This window comes from Pantherophis guttatus, chromosome 2, assembly GCF_059756535.1.
Source record: "Pantherophis guttatus breed Tessera chromosome 2, ASM5975653v1, whole genome shotgun sequence".
NCBI classification, from domain to species: Eukaryota; Metazoa; Chordata; class Lepidosauria; order Squamata; family Colubridae; genus Pantherophis; species Pantherophis guttatus.
In genome coordinates, this window is record NC_142064.1 from 270,956,173 (window position 1) to 270,978,784 (window position 22,612).

The 22,612-nt window shown below is 40.8% G+C and overlaps 1 protein-coding gene across 1 annotated transcript; it reads right to left on the reverse strand.

Moving 5' to 3' along the window:
- Positions 1-15: 15 nt before the first annotated feature.
- Positions 16-12,170, reverse strand: LOC148115888 (vomeronasal type-2 receptor 26-like). The gene is made up of 5 exons (XM_087885266.1): positions 11,892-12,170; positions 10,212-11,021; positions 3,517-3,744; positions 2,154-2,280; positions 16-926 (listed from the first exon to the last, which is right to left on the reverse strand). Exons 1-5 carry the CDS (start codon positions 12,168-12,170, stop codon positions 16-18), a joined length of 2,355 nt encoding a protein of 784 aa, XP_087741392.1.
- Positions 12,171-22,612: the final 10,442 nt, after the last annotated feature.

Here is a 22,612-nt window from a genome sequence, read left to right on the forward strand (position 1 = left end):
GAACATCCATCAGGATCACTTTTTTACTTCACTTTTGAACATCAGTTGTTCCTTTGTATTCAGATCTGGCCTCAGCAAAATAATGTAACACTTAGGGATGAAGATGCAACCCAGCAGCCCAGCACTGGAAGCCAAGATGGAGAAGACCTGCACAGCAACCACGAATTTCCCTTTGGTGCTGAGATAGGTAGGCACAAAGGAGATCCAGACACTGCAAAAGACCAGCATGCTGAAGGTGATCAGCTTGGCTTCGTTGAAGGACCCAGGTAGATTCCTGGCCAGGAAGGCCACTATGAAGCAAATGGCAGCCTGAAAACCCATGTAACCAAGGGCAACATAAAACATAGTGACCGAGCCTTCATTACACTGCAGAACAATCTCTCTAGGCTGGGAATACATGTCAGAATCAGGGAATGAAGGAAAGACTCCTAACCAGGTGAAACAAATGACAACCTGGACACTGGAACAAGAAATGATGATGGTGTTGGTCAGACTCTTGCCCAGCCACCCTCTCACTCTGTTTCCTGGCTTTGTGGCCAGGAAGGCCAGCACCACCATGACTGTTTTGGCCAAGACGGTAGACACGGCAATGGAGAAGATGATGCTGAAAATTGTTTGTCGGAGAAGGCAGGTGGTTCTCCTTGGCCGACCAATGAAGAGAAAGGAAGTCAAGAAGCAAAGAAGAAGGGAGACCAGGAGAATATAGGAGAGGTCCCGGTTGTTGGCTTTGACAATTGGAGTTTCTTGGAATTTAATGAAGATTCCCAAGACTAAAACTGTGGTTAAGGTCAGGAATAGGGCAAAGAAAGTAAGAATAATTCCCAAATACTCTTGATGGGACAAAAAAGTGACAATTTTGAGGATACATTGATCTCGATGCTTGTTCTGATACTGACTGTCTGGACATCTGGTGCAGTGGTCTGCATCTATAGAGGACAAATGTAATATTTATCACGGGCCTTGCGTTTGACACCTCTGATCTACATCATGTAGGAAGGTTTCTAATGGACTAGGACTAGCCAATGTGACACGGTTGGAATATTCTGGTTTTCCAAAATGGAGTTTGATTTGTCCCATTACCCATTAATTGGAAGATAAAATTGAAATTCAATAACAATATTGTTCAACTATTTTTGCTTTCATTTTGTCCGACCAAATCCCAAAGGTTAATGATTAAAAAGGGGCAGATAAAGTTTTCTGGTTTGACCTTTCTCTCTAATCACCATAATGAGGAGAAGTTCCTCTCCGGTAGCAATGTATTGCCCCAAATAGCTACTCCACAGGAAACACAGGTCGTGCCTGCCTACTCTTTGGATACTTTGGAGGAAGATGGTTAGGGAGAAATGTGTCTCCATTCCTCCTGGAATGGAGGAGATGGCAAGATTACTGACTAGGTCCTGTGTGAGTTGTCTGTCAGGCCTGGAAGCCATCTTTTTCATTGCATCTTCAGGCCTCCCACATTTACTACTGTGGGGAACTCTGATGGGGGGATTGTATGGAGCATGGGTGATATATACCGGTAGTCATAATAACATTCCTTTCTCAGAAAGTCAAGGACATCTTGCCCTGCACCTGGAGGGTTAGAACTGGGAGGCATCTCCAGTCAGCATGGTGTTTGGATTGGGCCATGTGATGGACTTGTGGGTGTTGGGCAGGGACTTGAACTTTCCTTTGGGTGGGGAAAACCTGGAAGTTTTCAGATTTGGGTTTTCCCAGATGTGCCAATATGACATTTTCAATAACATGTAACTTTGGGGAAAGTCAAGCCTCGGAGTTTTCTTTCATTGGGGGTGTTACTTGGAACCCTGACATTGGAGATTAATTTATCTCAATGGAGAGTTTCATACTGTAGAAGCAACATCATTCTGTTTGTCATGGTGAAACAATTGGCTGCTTCATATCACTTCAACTGATCCTTCACAAAGTCACATATGCTTCTTGATAGCCGCTTGGCTTCTTCTACTCTTAACTTCTCATTCCAATGAATTCTCCCAGCTCATATTATTGTTATATCCTTGGTGAAATTAATTCTGATAGTTAAATTAATACCCCCACCCTCAATACTTAGAAGATATTAGAAATATCTTCTTAGAAAAGATCTGCAGGAACCTTTGCTCCTATCCCAAGGCCTTTTTTGATTCCCAATCACCCACCTTCTTGGGTGGAAATGCTCCCTTCTGCACAAGGGATACAGTTGTAGCAACAGATTGGTTTTCCTTCCTGGACCACCTTGAAATAGCCAGGTTGACAAGGCTCCACACATTGGGAATAAGGCAAGGGCTGAAAGTGAATAAAATTTGCATTCAGAAGCATCTGCAAAACTGATTAGTTATGAAATGAATTATAGTGTTGGAATGGGATTGTCAGGTCCCATAGTTTATCTCGTCTCCAGAGAAGAGCAGCAGCGCTGCCTTGGAGACCGGCATTTATCACCTCCTCAGTCTGAATATCTCATAATATCTTTACACTTCGAGATTGGACTTTGGGAGGGGCTCTGTCTGCACTTTACTGTTTTGAGTGGGAAACTTAATTCTTGCCTAGATCTCTTGCTATCACAATCTTCCAATAAAAGTTTCCTTTTGAAATGGCTTTTGTTTCATGAGTACTGCTTTCTTGAGAGGACTGGAGAGGCAGGACCTTACAGGGACCAACAAAAGAGGCAAGTGCAAAATGGACTAGAAGTGGACCATTCTGTTTCTCCCCTGGGCCATGTTGTGGCGGCCACTCCAGAGAATTTTCTAGAAAGTTATTCTTGAAACTGGAAGCATGATAGTCAGACATGCTTCCATTTTGGAGGACTGTCTCTGGAAGGCTGTCAGAGAAACCTTTGGAAAAACACATCATATGGAGGGGAAATGGGAATTTTGAAATTCTTCCATATGATGGGTTTTGCACTTTTCTTCTACCAAATAAGGTCAAATTCTTGAATGTATAAATGCCCAAATGAAAATGTGTAACTCAATTGATTTTAATTCTCCCCTTCTCTTAAATCCTGCTTCCATTTCCCTCCATCTCCACATTTTTTCCCTCTATGTCCCTAGACCAAAGTCTTGTACTGTATAAGTCATAAAGCATCTTTTCCTTTGCTGGTTATAAATGAAAGAATATAATTCTGAAGCATGAATTTGAAGGCAGTCGGTCTTATATATAGTTTGGGATGGTGGGGTACACTGATTGAGATGATGGACAAAACTACTGTGTTTCCCCAAAATAAGACTCTGTCTTATATTTTTGAACCCTGAAATCAGTGCTTGGCCTTATTTTTGGGGAGGTCTTATTATTTTGGGGTGTGTGGAGCAAGACGGGGCTTCTCTTGCTGATTTCCAGCTCTGTCTCCCTAACCCTAACTAGAGGAAATGGTGAGGACTGTCTGCGTATGCGCTTAAATATTTTTTTGGAGGGCTTATTTTTTGGGGGGGGACTTATTTTAGTCCATGCACTCAAAAACCTGATTGGACTTATTATCAGGGAATGTCTTATTTTCAGGGTAAAGAGATGGGACATCTCTTCCTCTACCTGATTGAGCCACTGAGGGCTCGTGATGACTTCCTTGTTGATGCTGAATTTGACTCCAATGGTTCCTTCTCTGTCTAGACTCCCAAATTTCACTCTGGTGGTCGACTTATTAGGAAACAACACCCAGCTCACAATGTCAAAGTCAGCCATCAAATCTCCATTTCTATCCAAATACATTCCTTCTATGGTGTTGTTGTAGATCTGAGGATTCTTCAGGAAATGGTGAAGCTACAGAATGTAAGGAAAGAGGTTTTTACACAAATGGAATCATCTAAACAAGTTGATATACAGAGATATAAGGAATTATTGAGCTGCAGCCTGTTTTCTTCTCAGGACACTCTGCATAGATTTGTCCTTCAGGTACCAATGGCGGATGTTTTCTTTCCAACATCTGGCATTTCCAACTAGCCCATATTTTCTTGTTTTCTTGTTTTATTTCTCCCCTTAGTTCTCTTGAAGATAAGCAGATGGCAGAAGGGCAGGAGAAGGGAAATCCATTACCTACAAATATATTTGCTTACATTATCTGTTGCTTATCCATGAGTTTTCCCCCCCTCCCTGAGATGTCCTGCATAGCTATAGATACATCGTTTTGTCTGCAGAGATTTATCTTAACATTGTTTGGAGAGTTTCTCCTGTGCACATTGAATAACAAACACCACAGTGAGCCTTAATTGTTTATTTTGAGTCCTGTGTTTTGATTCCACAAGAGAGATAGATTAACAGAGTTGGAAGGGACCTTGTAGGTCATCTAGTCCAAACCCCTGCCCAAGCAGGAGACCCTACACCATTTCTGACAAATGGCAGTCCAGTCTCTTCTTGAAGGCTTCCAATGATGAAGTTCCCACAACTTCTGAAGGCAAGCTGTTCCATTGGTTGATTGTTCACACTGTCAGAAAATGTCTCCTTATTGTAGAAGACACAGCATCATTTTGTACAACTCAGTCCTGGAAATATAATAATTTAATAATTATAATAATAATTTACCAAATGGTTATCTAATCTCTTCTTATAAACTTCCTGTGTTATGAATTGGCTTTCCGAAATTGGGAAGCAAATGTCAATATTTATAATTGACTCTTCCATCTGCTCGTTATCTGAAGAAAGCTTGAACACTGATTCTGAGGGAAAGCTTGAATATTGATTCTGGCACTCTTCAGGTGATTTTACAAGAATATACACTGATAATTGTAATATTAAATACAATGTTGTGTTACATTATAATAAATTGGGAGATAATCCAAAATCCCTTTCCACAAGCATCAAATTCTAGAATCTGAAGAAAGAAAAGCTCAAAGCACATGAAGTAAAATACATGAAGTAAAATAATTGTAGTGGTGTGTGACAACATAGGCAAGGTATAATTTGCCATTCAGCAATGCTGGAGGCCAAATGTAAAAAGAAAGAGTAATTCAATATTTAATGTTACATGTAATAACAGCGGCAACGGAATTACGTATGCACAAAATTGGAAAAATGAAAGTATACCGACAGAGGAAATGGTAATGAAGAAAATAAAAGACAAAGACAAAGGAGAAACAGTGTATTACTTAATATGGGGCCTATGGTACAATTGGCTAGATAATAGATGCAAAGTTTAGAAAATTAATGATGAAAGAGGGTCAATAAGCTAGAAACGAATACAGGTATAAAACTATATAGAAGAATACATATTGCAAGCAATATTATTATTAGACTGTACATAACTGCAAATTAAAATTTATATAGAGTGCTAAATGTATAGAAAATTATGTTATAACTATGGAAACAATAGATATAAGTATGTTATATAATATCAAGTTTCTTTTTTTTTCTACGGACTATACTGTATGATTAAGAGAAAAATGGTCGTAATTAGGATGTATAACATTATATATATTTAAAAAGGTGTTGTTATAACCAATATATCCTTTTGCCTTTCAGCTCCAATTCAGGAGCCCTCAAGCAGCCGCATTTTATACCAAATTTATATTTTTAAAAAGTAGACTAATATAGATCTATTTCAAGGTATTTAGCTCTCATCAGCTACTCTCCCTTTATTTTTTTATCAGGAAAAATATAAATTTGGTATAATTAATATATATAACTTGTGGCTCAGAAGGTTAATTCAACTGCCTAACATGCAGGAATCCAAGTTCGTAAGGGTATGGCTAGGTGATGAAAGCTAAAAAGCTTGAAATAGATCTATACCAGTCTTCCTTTATTTTTTTATCAGCAAAATATAAATTTGGTATAAAATGGTTTGTCGTGAATGCGACTGCTTGAGGGCTCCTGGATTGGAGCTGAAAGGCAAAAGGGAGCAGAATGCCCCCTCCCATATGTTGGGGTAGACCAGGTGTCTCGATATAAAAACATTATATATGTCGAGTGTCAAACAACCCCTCGACACAATATCCTGAGGAATATGAAACACCTGGACATGAGCATCTGTGCAGATCCAGAATGAGATGGAACAGACCCGGAAGAACACACACAGTGGAGGGGGTGTTATAGTGTGTAGGATGGCACGGTGATATTAGGTGATGGACGGTATAAGGGAAAAGGGGGTGGAGGGAATAAATCCATCAACGTCAAACAGATCCCAGTGACAGGAGAAGATAGTAAAAGCCTGGAAGTAAGGGCAACCTGTAGGTAGCCAGAATGGGATAAGCAGCACGGTTACTTTAAATTTGTAATAGAGCAAAGGAGGGGTGCTTGAAGGGCGTAGCCAGATGGGATAAGCAGCGCGGTTACTTTAAATTTGTAATAGAGCAAAGGAGGGGCACTTGAGGGGCGTTCTATAAAGCCGGAGGCACGGGAGAAACAGCCATCTCCGACTTTGCTTCTCACCAAAGAACTTCAGCGCTTACTGTTTGACCATCGTGTAAGCTATGATTAAACCAGATAGATTCCTCTTGTGAGCATGAGTGTGTGTGTTTATCTGGTGCAGCACAGGTGGTTCCAAGTGGGGCTGAAAGTGTGTGTGTGTGTGTGTGTGTATGTATGTATATATATTTCTTTTTCTTTCTTTTTCGTAGGCTTTTATGTGCATATTCTTTCTAGCCAGGTTTTACCTACGTAAGCTATGATGTTATGCAGCCCTGGTTCTGTGAAATCTCATTCACAAGTTTCTGGGCTTTTTGTTTCTTGCTGACAGACAGCAAACTGTGCTGCTTTTTGGGAGACTCAGATAGCTATTTCTGCCTTATAAGGCTTCATCAGTGAGCCACACCCTCTTCTCAGGTATCCTCCCTGTAAAGGTACATTGTTTCTTTTTCTTTCTTTTTCGTAGGCTTTTATGTGCATATTCTTTCTAGCCAGGTTTTACCTATGTAAGCTATGATGTTATGCAGCCCTGATTCTGTGAAATCTCATTCACAAGTTTCTGGGCTTTTTGTTTCTTGCTGACAGACAGCAAACTGTGCTGCTTTTTGGGAGATTCAGATAGCTATTTCTGCCTTATAAGGCTTCATCAGTGAGCCACACCCTCTTCTCAGGTATCCTCCCTGTAAAGGTACAATGTTTCATTGTACCTGCTGACAGACAGTTTGCTGTCTGTCAGCAAAAAGAATTCTGAGAAACCCTAAGGACAAAATAGAATTAGAAGATCAAGGCATATACGAAATCCTGTGTGCTTCCTGCCTATCAACATACATTGGACAGACCAACAGAAGAATGAGTGTGCGCATTGAGGAACACAAAAACTCAATACAAAAGCAAGAACACACATTATCATTAGTTCAACACATAAACACAACAGGACATAATATTAATTTTAATAACACAAAAACAGTTGCAAAAATAGAACATCTCAATGGCAGAATAATCAGAGAGGCTATAGAAATAGAGAAAAGACCATATTGCATGAATAAACGGGATGACACTTCACGTCTGCCTACTATTTGGAAACCTGCTCTCATAGATAGACGAATCTTAACATCAAATATAAAACATAGATCAAGTGTTAATAAAAGACATGTATTGCTACAAGTCCCAGCCAAATCATATCCAAACCAGCCACAAAGATGAAGCCCTGCCACCTAGTGGAGAAAAACCGACCATACACCCGAAGCCAAGCCAATAAACACAAACTGGGACTCCCAACCAATCAGAATGAAAAGGTGGAGCCATCCCAGACTACCAGCACCAGATTTGAAATAGTAACGGCAGTTACAGCAAAAGACCCTTCACATAAGCCTGATGATGGCAGATGAGATTCTGTTGAAACGTCGCTTCTACCCTTTTAGGGATATGTTCACAATTACACGGGAAGAAACCCGAAATATTAACTGTACACACACACACACACACACACACACACACACACACACACACACACATGCATTACTGTTCTAGCCAGGGTTTTTCCTACGTAAATCAAGATGTTTGTATAGCCATCGTTAAGTGACATCCCAAATCACTATTTTCTAGGCTTTATCAGACATTTAAGCACCATTATGCTGTCTGCGGACAGCATATTATTTGGGTTTTCTCCCGCGTAAAATTGAAGGTGTCTTGGCAACGTTTCGACGAAGTCTCATTCGTCATCTTCAGGCTGGTGTTTTCGGCTTCGTGCTTCTAGGAGCAATGTGTGTGATCGCAGCTGTTTCTTCCTTTTAACTGCCAGTGGGGGTGTGAACTGATTGGGTGGGAGCTTGGCTGTGTTCTGATTGAGTGGAGGTGTGTTCTGATTGGTTGGGGGTTTGGCTGTGATTGGATGGGGGGTTGGGTGTGCTCTGATTGGATGGGGGTGTGTTCTGTTTATGTGGGGGCTTGGTTGTGCTCGGGTTAGTCTGAGTAGCAGGGGGATTTGAGCTGGTGAGCTGTGTTGCTGTTGTTTGGCTTCGTGTTCGTGGTCATGCCACCTCTTCATGGTGGGTGTCAGTCTGCTTCATGTATGGATTGGAGGGGTTTAAAGTGGCTAATGATGCAGCTGTGGTCTGGCTTCTAGTCCATGGTCGTGCCTCATCATCAGTGTGGGTTTGAGTCTGCTTTCTGTGTGGATGTGTGGTGGTTACATCCTGTGTGGCTCTCGTGAGTGTGGGTCTGGTGTCATTTTTTGTGTTAGGGACTCGTTTGTCAATAAGGGGGGGTTTCCAAATGGCTGGTAGGCGGGTGGTATCATCTCGTTTATTCATGCTATGTGGACGTTTTTCTATCTCAATGGCTTCTCTGATTATTCGGTTGTTAAAGTGTTCAGTTTTGGCGATAGTTCTGGTCTTTTTAAAGTCAATATCATGTCCTGTGGCTTTGAGGTGTTGGACCAGGGAAGAAGTTGGTTCCTCTTTTCTGACAGTTCTTGTGTTCTTCAATGAGTGCACTTATTCTTCTGTTGGTTTGTCCGATGTATGTGGTGGAGCAGGTGGTGCATGGGATTTCATATACTCCTTGATTTTCTAACTCAATTTTGTCTTTGGGGTTTCTTAGGATGGTGGATATTTTTCGGTTTGTGCAGAATGCTGTCTTGATGTTGTGTTTGTGGAGGGTCTTGCTGATTCTGTCTGTGGTGCCTTTTATGTATGGGAGGAGGGCTTTGCCGTTTTCTTGTTCTCTGTCTTGGATTTTAGTGGGGGTTTCTTTTTCGATTAGGTTGGTAATCTTATTTCTTCGGAATCCATTGGATATTAGTACGTTAGTGAGAGTGTGTAGTTTGGTTTTTAGGTGTTGTTCGTCAGCTAAGCGTTTTGTTCTGGAGATGAGTGTCTTGGCTACGGAGTTGATCTGTGCTGGGTGGTGGTGTGAGAGTGCGTACAGATAGCGGTTTTTGTGTGTTTTCTTCTGGTAGATGATGTGTCCTAGGGAGCCATTGGATTTTTTGTAGGCTAAGACATCCAGGAAGGGAAGTTGGTTGTTCGCTTCTGTTTCCATGGGGTGTAGGCTGTTGAGGTGTGTGAGGAAGTTGTCGTTTTTCTTTCCCATGTGGCCAGATTATGAAGGTGTTGTCTATGTATCTGAGCCAGAGTTTGGGTTTGTGATCAGATTTTTCTAGAGCTTGGGTTTCAAAGTGTTCCATGTAGAGGTTAGCAGTGACAGGTGAGAGGGGTGATCCCATGAGTGCTCCTTCTATTTATTTGTATTTTTGTCCATTATAGATGAAGTATGTGTTGGATAGGCAGTGGTTGGTCAGATCTAGGATGTGCTTGGGGGGGTTATATTTGTTTTGGATAGCTTTCAAGGCTTCTTAGATTGGCACTTGGGTGAAGAGGGATATGACATCGAAGCTCACGAGTTGGTCGCTGGGCTGTAAGTTTTGTTTCTTTATGATCTCTATGAACTGGAATGAGTTTTTTACATGTGAGTTGATGGATTCTGCATAGGGCTGTAGTTGTTTGGTGACAAATTTGGCTAGGTTTTGTAGAGGTGAGCCTATGGAGCTGACTATGGGTCTAAGTGGGGTTCCTTCTTTGTGTATCTTTGGGAATCTTGAGTCTTCGTCGAAACGTTGCCAAGACACCACCAATTTTACGCGGGAGAAAACCCGAATAACCAAACACCTACATATATATATATATATATATATATATATATATATATATATATATATATATATATATATATATATATATATGAGGAGGACAAAGGGTCTTATGAAAAAAAATGATTCATAAACGGTATTTTTTTTCTCAATGTATATGACATTTCTCAAAGAGTGTTTCATGATGTTCGTCATCTAGATGTCGCCTTTAGCAACATACATGGAACTGAAAAGGAAATACCTGCCATGGTTGAATGTTTTCAACTTCCACCTTGTCTTTTCTCTCCATCCTTGTCCTCTGGGATCGGGGTGAATTGACCACATTTAAGGCATGTGCCACAATCTGGATGGCATTGTAAGTTAAGGAGCTATCTAGAGAGAAAGTCTTTTCAATCTTCTGCTGAGGTAGAGTCTCCAAGTTTTCTTTCTCTGTACACCTTGTCCAGCCTTTCACAGACAAGGCAGGCTTCTCATATGAACAGTGAAATTTCTTAGTCATAAATGCTTTGATAAAAGGATAGAAATCTATGAAATCGTCAAATTTGGTCCTTTGGCTGGTCTGGATAAGAAAAGAAAAAATGATATGGGTGTATCTGAAAGAGAAACTATTATATGATAATTCAATGGTGAGATCCCACAAAGCGGTTGTGATCCAAACTATCCCTTCAATAGGCTTTTGCAAGGAATTTAATATATGTTCTAGGAAAAAGGCTCCCTCGATGAACGTAAACTCTGAGTAATAAACAAATACATTGATTTGGGCCCACAGGTTGAAAACAGAAATCAGATGCTTGAAGTTCTCATCTTTTAATAATACGATTTGTGAAAAAACAACACAGATGCCATTCTGAGCCAGCACAGGAACGAAGGTCCTAATGAAATGTTCTCCATTATCGGTGTCTGCAGCAAATATGCCAACGAATGTCCATCGAAAATACAGCAGCAGTTTAACAATCCCCAGGTTTTGAGCACCTTCTTTGGGGACGGTCCGGTAGAAAAAAGGTAACTGAGTTTTATCACTCAGGATCGGTGAAATATAAGTGTAGCTGATCTGGAGTGAAAAAAAAGGAGATTTATGTTTTATTTGGGGCTTTTATTATCCTGCTCTATGGAGTAGAGAGTTGGTCTCTGACAGAAAACCACTTGAAGAAATGAGAAGCATTTGAAATGTAGATTTACAGACGACTGTTATGTATAAACTGGGTTAACAAAAATCACAAATGAGGAGGTGATAAGCCACCTGGGAAAGCCAAGGGATATCATCAAAGCCAAAAGCGAACGTTAGAATATTTTGGACACTTGATGCGACACCCAGAAAAATACGGCATCATTCACTTAATCCTCCAGGGAAAGTTTGAAGGCAAACGAGGTCCAGGCAGAAGAAGAACATCGTGGCTTCAAAACCTAAGGGACTGGTGTGGACAAAACTCAGCAGCACTTCTTCATGTGGCTGTTGACAAAAATAGGATTTGTTAACATGATCACCAACGTCCGATGATGGATATGGCAGAAGAAGAAGACCTATTACATCCTGAAAAGATAATGTCAGAGTTTAGGTAGTGGCTGGTAGATTCCAGCTTACCTTGGTGGATTTAATAGGGGATCAGAAATGCAGAAAACGTAACTGTCAACAATGGATGTTAAAAAGAAATCCAGATCTCATTTTCTGAAAAGCTGATGCTTCCTCAGAGCCTGCATAGTGCAAGATCTGAGCAACATCAAATATTACAAATTAATATTTGTACTCAATTTATAACTGTTAATTATCGTTGTATCAATATTTGTGCTTCTCTTTCTGGGAGGCTGAAAGATGACATAAAGATTAATTCTTCATCTTAATCCATGCTTAATTAACATTTCTAAGGAGAAAATCTCCTTAACTGCTCTGGAATAAACTTGCAGCCATTCACTGGCTCTATACCTGTGGGATTTTGTAGATGCCCAATATGGCAGCCATGAGGATGGATATATCAGAGTTGGTCTCTTCCAGGAGAACCAGCATGTTTCTCTTCTTTCCGCAGCTGTAGTTGGGAACATTGGCCTCTCCAGTCGAAAGCAAATCCAACAGACCCTCCAATGTCAACATTCTGTCTCGAAAGTTGTCATGGAGATTATAACCCAGGGTGAGGTTGGGCAAGAGAAGAGGATCTTTGTTGATTTCCTGAATGGCAAAAAGGAAGGACAGAATTTTCCAGTACATCATACCTGTTTTCCTGAAAAAATACATGGATTTTGCCATGATGTTACATTCAGTGAAATCACCAACCTAGAACTAAGGAGAAATTTCCTGACAGTGAAAGCAATTAACTGGTGGAAGGGCTTCCTTCCCGAAGTTGTGGATGCTCCATCACTGGAGGTTTTTAAGAAGAGATTGGACAGATATTTACCTGGAACGGTATAGGGCAGTGATGGCTAACCTTTTTGCCATCGCGTGCCAGGAAGGGGAGGAGCGGGAAATCCATATACGTGTGTGCCCACACCCATAATTCTATGCACCCTGCCCTATGCATGTGCGCGAAACCCCCCTCCACCCTAGCTCCTCTCCCCAGCCTCCAGAGCCTCTCCAGGAGTCTCTGGAGGTTGGGGACAGCAGAAACACCACTTCCTGTCCAACCGGGAGTTGGGAAATGGGCCGTTTTAGGCCTCTGGAGGACCTCTGAGGGAATGGGGAAGGCTGTTTTTGCCCTCCCCAGATGCATAGAGAGGATCTTGAGCCAGGTGAGAAAGAAAAACAGGCCTTCCCCACCCCCCGAGGCCCTCCGGAGGCAGGAAACAGCCTGTTTCCCTACTTCTGGAGGGCCCATGAGGCCCAAAAATCAGCTGGCCGGCATGTGCATGTGTGCCAGAGCTGAGCTCGCGTGCCCACCGATGTGGCTACACATGCCACCTGTGGCACGCGTGCCATAGGTTCGCCATCACAGGTATAGGGTCTCCTGCTTGTGCAGGGGATTAGACGACAAGACCTCCAAGTTCTTCGCATCCAGCTCTGTTATTCTGTTAATGCATTTCATATGTGCTATTGTGACTGCACAGGTTTTTGTCCCCAAAGTTCCTCTTCTCTACTTAGATTATTTGAAAGTGAAAACAGACACACTCCAGACAATCTGGGCACTGTTGTCACTTGCACTATTCGCTCAACCTCAGTTTGAGAAGTCAAAAAACATCCCAGGAAAAGATTTTGGCAAACCATGTCTGAAAATGTAGCTCAGAAATCTGCATGGACCTCACCATGTAGGAACCAGGATTTGAGATTCCATCAAAGATTCCATGCATGTATTACATTTTTAAAGTGTGCATGTATGGGTGTGTATGAGACTAAATGTGTGGATGAAATTGGGGCAGAAAAGAAAGCATTTAAGAATTGAACAGAAGTACCAGCTTTCCCATTTTCTCTTGAGTAAATGTTTTCGATCCCTGTTTGCTTGAGAGAGTGGATAGAGAAAACAGAGGGCCTGCTCAAAGCACTTTGATATCAGTGGAACCAGAGGTGAGTAAAGAAGGAGCATCTGAAGATGCCCATGTCCACATCAGGGAAACAACAACTAGCTGTGGTGAGTTTGGAGAAATCCATGGATCATTGAAGAAAACAATAGCAGAAAATTTGGGAGAAAGACTGGAGGCACTCAGGAGCTGACTGCTGATGTCTTTGGAATTACGGGTTCTATCTTTCTGGAAAATTTATTCATTCAATTTATTCGATTTATGAGGCATGCCAAACTACTACTCTGCAATAGCATTGTAGTTTCCTGGCTACTGTAGCACCACCAGGTACTAATAACAATAATAGTAGATTTATGTGCCGCCCATCTCATCCAAAGGAGACTCTTCTAAGAAAGACACAGAAAAGAAATCAGCCTTTTCTCTGAATTGGGACTGACCAATTAGAGCCTCCTGTCCTTTTCTTTGATGGCCATGCTGAGACCATAACCATGACGTCCCAAGCTAATCACCTTGAAAGATGAAAGCAAGTTATCCATGTAGAGATCAGTTGGACAAGGGTACTGAGCATTAAAGCTTGCTTTTGTTTCATCTGCTGAATATGTTCCACTTCATGTTGTTTGTATACAGATGTGACTGTCGATCTAAGTAACTAACTAATCTCACTCTGTCAAGGACCTAGGAATACACATCTCAAATGATCTATGCCCTAGAGCTCACTGTAACAGCATTGCCAAAAGGAGTTAAGAGTTGTTAACCTATTAATAACCTCTTATTAACATCGAATTGTTAACTAGTGCATTCAAAACCTTTGCCTGACCAATTCTCGAATACAGCTCATCTGCCTAGAATCCACACTGTATATCGGACATTAATACAATTATGCAAGTCCAGAGGTATTTCACGAGAAGAGGCAACCACTCCTATGCTCACAACAGAATACCTTATGCCACCAGGCTTGAAATTTTGGGCTTGGACAATCTAGAACTACGCCGACTACGGTCTGACCTAAGCGTACTAAACAAAATTGTCTGTTACAAAATCCTACCTGTCAATGACTACTTCAGCTTCAATCGCAATAATACACAGGCAAACAATAGATACAAATTTAAGGTAAACTGCTCCAAACTTGATTGAAGAAAACACGACTTCAGCAACAGAGTGGTCAATGTCTGGAATGCACTACCTGACTCTGTGGTTACTTCCACAAACCCTCAAACCTTTAACCTTAAATTGTCTACCGTGGACCTCACTCCATTCCTAAGAGGTCTGTAAGGGGGCATGCATAAGCGCACCAGCGTGCCTACCATCCCTGTCCTACCATCCCATTTATTTGTACTCATCTCCTGTGTTCATGTCTATATTTATACCAGTTTTATCGTACATGTTTGAAAAACTAAATAAAATAAAAAAATAAAATAAAATAAAACCTCACTGCCTTCCTCCGTCCCCATTTTTCCTCAAAGGAATCGTAACATAATATCAATCAACATCATGAGACTTACTGATAAACCTTTTTAGAAGGACTCAAACTGAAATTCTGCAGCTCAAGGTGTATATTATTTGTTGCAGAGAAGAGCCCACCGATGAGATGATCTCCTGGCCTGTAATGATTGACTGGGTCTCTTTCATCTCTTCCCACAGTCAAGAAGCACTTGGTGCCGAGCATCCCACAGGCTGCCTGGGGCAACAAAAGCTCCATCAGAAGCAGAAGCAGTGGGTTCATTTCTGGGTTAGCCGAAGGAATCCCCTGCCTTGCATCTGATCTCAGAATCAGTAGAGCAGAAGTATTTGGAGACGTTGAAAGCAGATTGCTGCAAGACTGACTTTTCTAATATGATATGAAGTCCAGAGAGAACTTCCCCAATGATGGAAACTGGACCAACGCAGAAGCAGAGCTCCTGGTGTCCATGAAGCTCAGTCCAGCTTTCCAGGGTGACAAGACAACTTATACACTCACTTTCCTGATGCTGAATGTGTTGCTGCTGAGTCTGTTGACCTCCTTTAGACAATTTCCAGAGGGAAAAAGAATCCCTTGACATTTAGCAAGAAGGCAAGAAAGAAATCACTATCATTCTAATAATTAGCTGGGGAAGTAGGAGTTTTGCAAAGTCCTCCCTGCAGGGTGAACTGGGATCCAACTGAAAAAGTCCCAATGTAACTCAACGTAGTGGATTCCCAGAAAGCATCCACAACTAAATTGTTCTGTGGGCATTTGGGACACCTATCATTCTGCTGGGTTGATTTCCAATTGTTTTTCTTTTATGCTATTATATGTGACTGGTTTATTTTATAAAGTTGTGCTTTTGACGTGATGAATTTACTGTTTTCTTACTGTGGACTTTTGAACATTATGATGCTGATGTGGTCTTAGACTTACTGTGCATTCCTTATTATTCAGAACTTCATGTTTTAGGGTGGATACTTTATTTTTTTATTGTGAGCTGCTGTGCATCTGTCTGGAATTGAATGCATACAAATCAAATAGATGTCCAGATGTCCGTCCATCCATCCATCCATTCATGTAACATGTCCCTTTTCTACCTGGAAGAGTCAAAGAAAAGAATCAAAGAGTTTCTAAGAAATTTCTCCCATGCTATATAACCTCAAACAGAGATGCTCAATATGAGACATCTCTGGTTCTTTTGTACTTATCCAACAGGAAGAAAAGTCTATCTGCCAAAATGAAAATCTAATGAGTAGGATATCACCCTGAGTCTTAAATATTTTGCTTCCATAAATATCTCCTGCAAATCATGAATTTTGATTGTCCCTGGAAATGGTTCCATCCAGAAAAGGAAATTCCAAGAAAACCTCATCCTTTCCTTTCCTTTCCTTTCCTTTCCTTTCCTTTCCTTTCCTTTCCTTTCCTTTCCTTTCCTTTCCTTTCCTTTCCTTTCCTTTCCTTTCCTTCCCTTCCCTTCCCTTCCCTTCCCTTCCCTTCCCTTCCCTTCCCTTCCTTTCCCTTCCTCTTTGTCCACTTTCATCCACTCCATCAAAAGTTTCACTCCAACAGTGAATCTGATGGAAGAAAAATCTGCTGTCAACTCAGAAAGCATCTCTGGCCTGCTCTTGAGTTGCCATTGGCAAGGGGGATGGGAAAACGAACTCTGTAGCTGCGGTGAGGCAGCATGTCAGTCAAAACAAAAGCACATTCCAGCCATATCTTTGTTAAGGCTGTCTCCATGGTTATCCACAGTGGCCAGAGAGGAATGATCTCTACAACCTGCAAAATTGCTTCGATGGAAAATGTGACTGATGCCACACCTTGGGGGGAGGGGGAAAACAGGGTCAGAGCTGGAACGTAAATTACGTGGGGTGAGAGTTGGCTTCGCTTGGAACGTGCTGACATGAAGCTCCTAATAAATAATTGGATTTCTTTTGAAGAAAGAAATCTTTTGGCTCGAAGCTCATGATTTAATTAGGGCATCGTTTGGAATCCTGACATCTGCTTTACGGTAAACGCTATTTTGCTCTTTTCAAATACTGAAAAATACACCAAATGGTGGATCACCCTTCAAACATCAACTGAGATGACAGCATAGCTAAGATTGAATCTCTGCTATCAAGAAAATTTGGAGATCATTGTAGTTTCCCTTTGCCTTGTTTCTATTTTTGGTAACAGGCTTAATCTTGGGAATCATTTAATTCCCAAAAACTCACTTACTGAAAGCCAATAATCAGGATCTCCTCTATTTTATTTATTTATGTACCGTATTTTTTTGGAGTATAAGGCACACCTTTTTCCCCCCAAAAAGAGGGTGAAAATCTGGGTTTGTCTTATACTCCGAATGTAGCCCCACCTACCAGCCGGCCCCCACCTTCGGCCTCAGCACGTCCTCTTCCTGGCTGCAGAGATTGCCACAGACAATGGCTCTCATTTTCACCCTCCAAACGCTCCCTTTGAGAGCCATTCAAGGCTGCAGGGATTGCCAAAACACATCGCCACTGATCGTTTCCTGTGCACATTGTGTTTTTGGCCTCTGTGCATCGTGTTTTAGGCTTCAGCATGCCCCATTTTTGGCACATCATGTTTTTGGGTAGCAATGGGCGGCGATGTGCTTTTTACGATCCCTGCAGCCATGAACAGCTCTCAAATGGAGCGTTTGGAGGCTGAAAACGAGAGGCGCGGAGCCCAAAATGGCAACCCATTTTGCCAAAGCTACTGCCTTGTCTTACCGCTTCCACGCTTCACCTGCTTTACTCAGTGGAGCTCCTTCTGACAATCAGCTGTGCTCTTTCAGCTGTTTATCAGCCCCAGTGGGCGCTCACAACCAGCGAACTAATGTGTGCTAAGGCTGACCAGGCTAAGGACGCTAGTCAGATGAATACCTGGTAGGCAGAGGCAGAATTTTTTTTGCTATTTTCCTTCCCAAAAACTAAGGTGCCTCTTATACTCTGGAGCATCTTATACTCCAAACAATATGGTATATTCTTGGTAAAAAAATGTCCCAGGAGTTTCTTTTGCTGCCTAACCCAATGGGAAAATTGACAACTGCATTCTAACTGACTGACTGACTGACTGACTGACTGACTGACTGAAGCTGATGTAGATGGGATGTTCAGTTGCCTTTTTGTTTTGTAACTACATGAAATTAGTGTAGATATAGAGTTAAAGGCAGGGCAAGCATATCATTGACTGGGAATCTTGGATTCTGGGAATCCTGAATTATGCCTACTTATCACTTTATGGCTGAAGGCTGTACAATTTAAAGCTTTGTTTTTACTTTGTATCTTGTTGCAAAAATATATGTAAAACTTGTTGGTTTGAGAGCTGTTGTTCTTGAGGCGTAAAATATTCCTGAGCATCTTTTTTTTGGTCAGAAGTAAATATTTTATTATTATCTCCATCCTCAGTGGGTTTTATTGGGCCTTGCATACCAGCCCTGAATCCAGAGATTTGGAATGTTTCCAAAAATTTCCTTTCTTGTGCAATAGATTCTCTTTTTTCAATTTAATTTTGAAACAAAAAATGTGTAGGTATCTTCAGTGCTTAGCCATCCTTTCCCCTTTCAATCAAATATTTCCTATCCTGCCAATCAGGGTTTCTTGGTCAATTCATTGCTTTGCTTACATAATCTCTCCTGTCACCTTTCTTTTTGCAAGCAGGAACATCATACCACCATCTCCCACACAATCCTGGCCTCTTAGTTCCATTGTGGGGTTTATTAGTCTCAAGTCTCCGCTGATAAGGCTCCCTCCACTCAACCCACTATGGAGGAATGGCTGGTGAATTTGGTAGAATAGATGAAATGGATAAATTAACTTCTTTGATTAGAGAAAGGAAATTATCTACATTAATTGATAACTAGAAGCCTCTTATACATTTCTCAATTTAAAAAAAAAATGCCAGTAGAGAATATTTGTTGTTCAGGATTGAAATGAGGGATCCTTGGTTCCTTCTGAGCTTTCTTACTTTCTTGCAGATGTGTCATGACCCAAACTAATAACATCATAAGAGCCTTGGTGGTGCAGCAGACTAAAGTGCTATTAAGTAGCACCAGCTGCCTGCAATTACTGCAAGTTCAAATCTCACCAGGCTCAAGGTTGACTCAGCCTTCCATCCTTTCGAGGTTGATAAAATGAGGACCCAGTTTGTGGGGGCAATAAGCTGACTTTGTATAAAAATGAACACCACTTAGGGGGGACCAAAAGCCCTACTAAGCAGGTATATACAAAAGTATGAAGGCTGGGGGGCGGGGCTGGCGTCGCGATGAGACAGCGGGAAGTTTTTGGGGCTCCGAAACTACTGCCGATATCTCCACCGCGGGACGATCCAAATTGGATCTCACTGTCCTGTTGAGACAGTGATAGAGGTGGGCACATTCTGTTGATCCCAGGGACATCACAAAGTCCCTGGTTGATCCAGAAGAAGCTCTTTTTTCTGGCGCTGAAGAGGCAGCCATTAAGCTGCTGAAGTTGGGACAGCCCCGAATGGAAGAGAATGAGTGAAAGTGTTACGATCTGGTGAGAGTTTTTCTAATTTGATTTTAAGAACACCCTGAAGTGCAAATGTAATTAGGATTCAATATAGAAGTAATTTAGCAGCAGAATTGAGCTTGAATTTAATGTATTTATTTATTTATTTTATTTAATTCAATTTGTATACCGCCCTTCTCCTAGTGGACTCAGGGCGGTGCACAGCCAGAACTAAAACACATATCAATATGTGACCACTTCCGGTTTTTGCTAGCTCCGGTGAAGACGGTGCCTTTTTAAGGACCGCCAGCCCCGCCGTTTGTAGAGCCGCTTCGATCGTGAGAAGCGGCTTGAAAACTCCAGAATCTGCAGGATTTGAAGGAGAGAGCAAGCAAGGCACAGGTTGAGCCCCTGTGAGCCCCCAGAAGTTTGCTATTGGGGGGGAAACAGGCGTGGCTCCCTTTCAACTTGCGAAGACTCCGAGCGGCGTGGGACGACTCTGCCTCGCAGAGCAAGCCGCCAGCAGCAAACACGAAAATTGAATGAAACCAATTTTACCAACTAAAAGAAAACCTGAATCCTTAAACCAAGGAACTGCAAGTATTCTTTCTCTTTGTGATTTCCCGATTTTACTAAAAATAACACGAGCGGAAGCGGCTTGAAAAGATGGCGCCGCTCCAGCGTTAACAAGTTAACAAGCTGAAAGGGAGAGTGATTTCCTAAAGCTATTCCAACAAGTTACATTGTTGCGCTGTTTGTAGCAAGTACAGGAGAAGAGGGGGGAAAAAATCCCTTTTTAAAACAAGTTGATCTTACAGTCTAATTCTACTTCTAATTTGTTTAAAAACTGGGGGATTTTTTTAGAGGACTTTGTGGTGTTGGAAAAGGAAAAAGGATTTCTCCTTTTAGAAAATCCAACCTACGTGGCAAAATGACTTCTAAAAAACAGGAAAGCAAGGCAGCAGGGGGGGGATCCCCCACACATAAGCCTGAAGAGCAGTTTGACTTTGAAAACTTAAAAAAAATTATTACTTAGGCTTTGGATGACGATTTCCAAAAATCTCAACAGGAAATGGATGATAAATTTCAAAAATCTCAACAGAAAATTGATGATAAATTTCAAAAATCTCAACAAGAAATTAAGCAGGAAATTAGTGAAGTGAAAAACTTGGTGAAAGAGAATTATGATAAGGTGTCTGATAAATTATCAAATGTGGTTTCTGGCTTGTCAGAAATTATTATTAAAGTGGACTCTAAATTGGAAGATTTTAAATCAGAAGTTAATGTCAAAATAAAGGATACTGATTTTAAAATTGCTGATGTGGATAATAAAATGCAGAGAGTTGAAGATGAGATTACGATAATGCAATTCCGATCCATGGAATTTGCTATAAGAATTAGAGGTATCAAGGAGAATGACCGGCAAGATCTGAGACAGGTTTGTGCTGATGCCTTGGCTGTGCTGTTAAAAATCAATTTTGATGAGATTTTTTACAAAATAGACAAAATTTACAGAGTGAACTCGTGGGTGGCCAGACAAAGACAATTACCAAGAGATGTGGTGATATATTTTACAGACAGAAGAATGAGAAATGATATTTTGCAAAAATCTTTTCTTTCCTCTGTGCAAGTGGAGGGAACTCAAGTTGGAATTTATAAAGAATTACCCCCAAAGATGCTGAAAGATAGGAAAGACTTTGGTTTTTTAGTAAAGGAATTAAATAAATTAGAGATACCATTTCGGTGGGATGCCCCAATGGGTATAATTTTGAAGTATCATGGGGAAAGATATCGACTGAATACTGTTGAAAAGGCAGAACATTTTTACCATACTGTTTTTAAGGAGAGATCACCATCTCCACATTCATCTACTGTATTGGAGATAAAGGAGAGTGATAAGGAGAAGCAACCCCAGCAAGAGTTGGAAGTGCAGCTTAAGCAGGCCGAATTAGATCCAATAGAAGCGCAGGGTGCTACAGGAGGTTTTCTGGAGGAGCCCCTGTTAGAATCCTCTCCAATTTTGACTACAAGAGATGTGGCTTTGGATCTGGCTCATACGGCTGAAGCTAAAGATCAGCGAATAACTCGTGCGGTCTCAAAACAACTCAAAGAAAAACAATTGCAAGAAAGAGCTAAGGCACAACAATATAAAAAAGGAGCTAAGAGTACTACAGAACACAGTGAAGCCATGGGGAGAGCAAAGTCGGTGGCCTCGGAAGATATCCGGCAATTCTGCTCGTCGCTTCAAAAAAGTTTGCATGATGGTTAAGTTTTTGTCATGGAATGTGAATGGACTGAACTCACCACAGAAAAGGAAGAAAATATTTACATATTTGCAATAATTTAATAATGATATAATTTGCTTACAAGAAACTCATATTAGAACGCAAGATCAAAAATACTTGATAAACTCCAAATTAGGATCACACTTTATAGCTTCAAATTTGGAAAAAAAGAATGGTGTGGTTATTTATACAAACAAAAGATTATCAGCTAAAATTATAGAAGTGGATGAAGGTGGTAGGTTTGTAGCAATTGAACTGCATACTGTACATGGTCAAATTCTTGTGATTGGAATGTATGCTCCTAACCAACAACAGGATCACTTTTATAAAATTTTGCATACTAAAATATTGCAGTGGGATTATAGATCTATTTTGATCATGGGAGACTGGAATGGAATAATTGACTCTAAACTAGATAAAATAAGTCTGGCGAAGTCTAGGGTTAGACTACCACAAACTTTTTTTGACATGAAAGAAGATCTGGAATTAAAAGATGTTTGGAGAATACACAACTCAAAAAACTTGGACTATACTTTTTTTTCTGATAGACACAGATCCTTTTCAAGGATTGATTTTATTTTATTATCAAATGATTTACTTGTTAAAACAAAAGGAACTAAAATTTTTCCAAGAACTTTATCTGACCACAGCTCAGTATGGATAGAAATTGAGATTGGGAAAATTGAGAGAAGATCATGGAGATTAAATGAAAATTTATTTAGATATGAAAAAAATATAATAGAACTTAAGAAGCAGATGAAAGAATTTTTTGAAATTAATATGAACAAGGGTACCCCTATTGAAATTGTCTGGGATGCAAGTAAAGCGTACATGAGAGGGGTACTCATTCATATGAATTCTAAACATAAACTGAATAGACAAAAGAAAAGATTAGAAATTGAAGCAGAGATAAAGAAAAAAGAACAGTTACTTATTAAAAATCCAGCAGATGAAAGAATACGTGGAGCTATAAAACTTTTGAAAGATCAATTCCAAATGC

Bases quoted from the DNA above. Each gene is read 5' to 3' on its own strand.
- LOC148115888 (XM_087885266.1), bottom strand. From the start codon at position 12,170: ATGTACTGGAAAATTCTGTCCTTCCTTTTTGCCATTCAGGAAATCAAC. The intron at 3,745-10,211 runs GTATTTCCTTTT...TACATTCTGTAG, and splicing joins AAAACATTCAACCATGGCAG to CTTCACCATTTCCTGAAGAA. The intron at 2,281-3,516 runs GTAGAGGAAGAG...ATTCACTTTCAG, and splicing joins GCCCTCAGTGGCTCAATCAG to CCCTTGCCTTATTCCCAATG.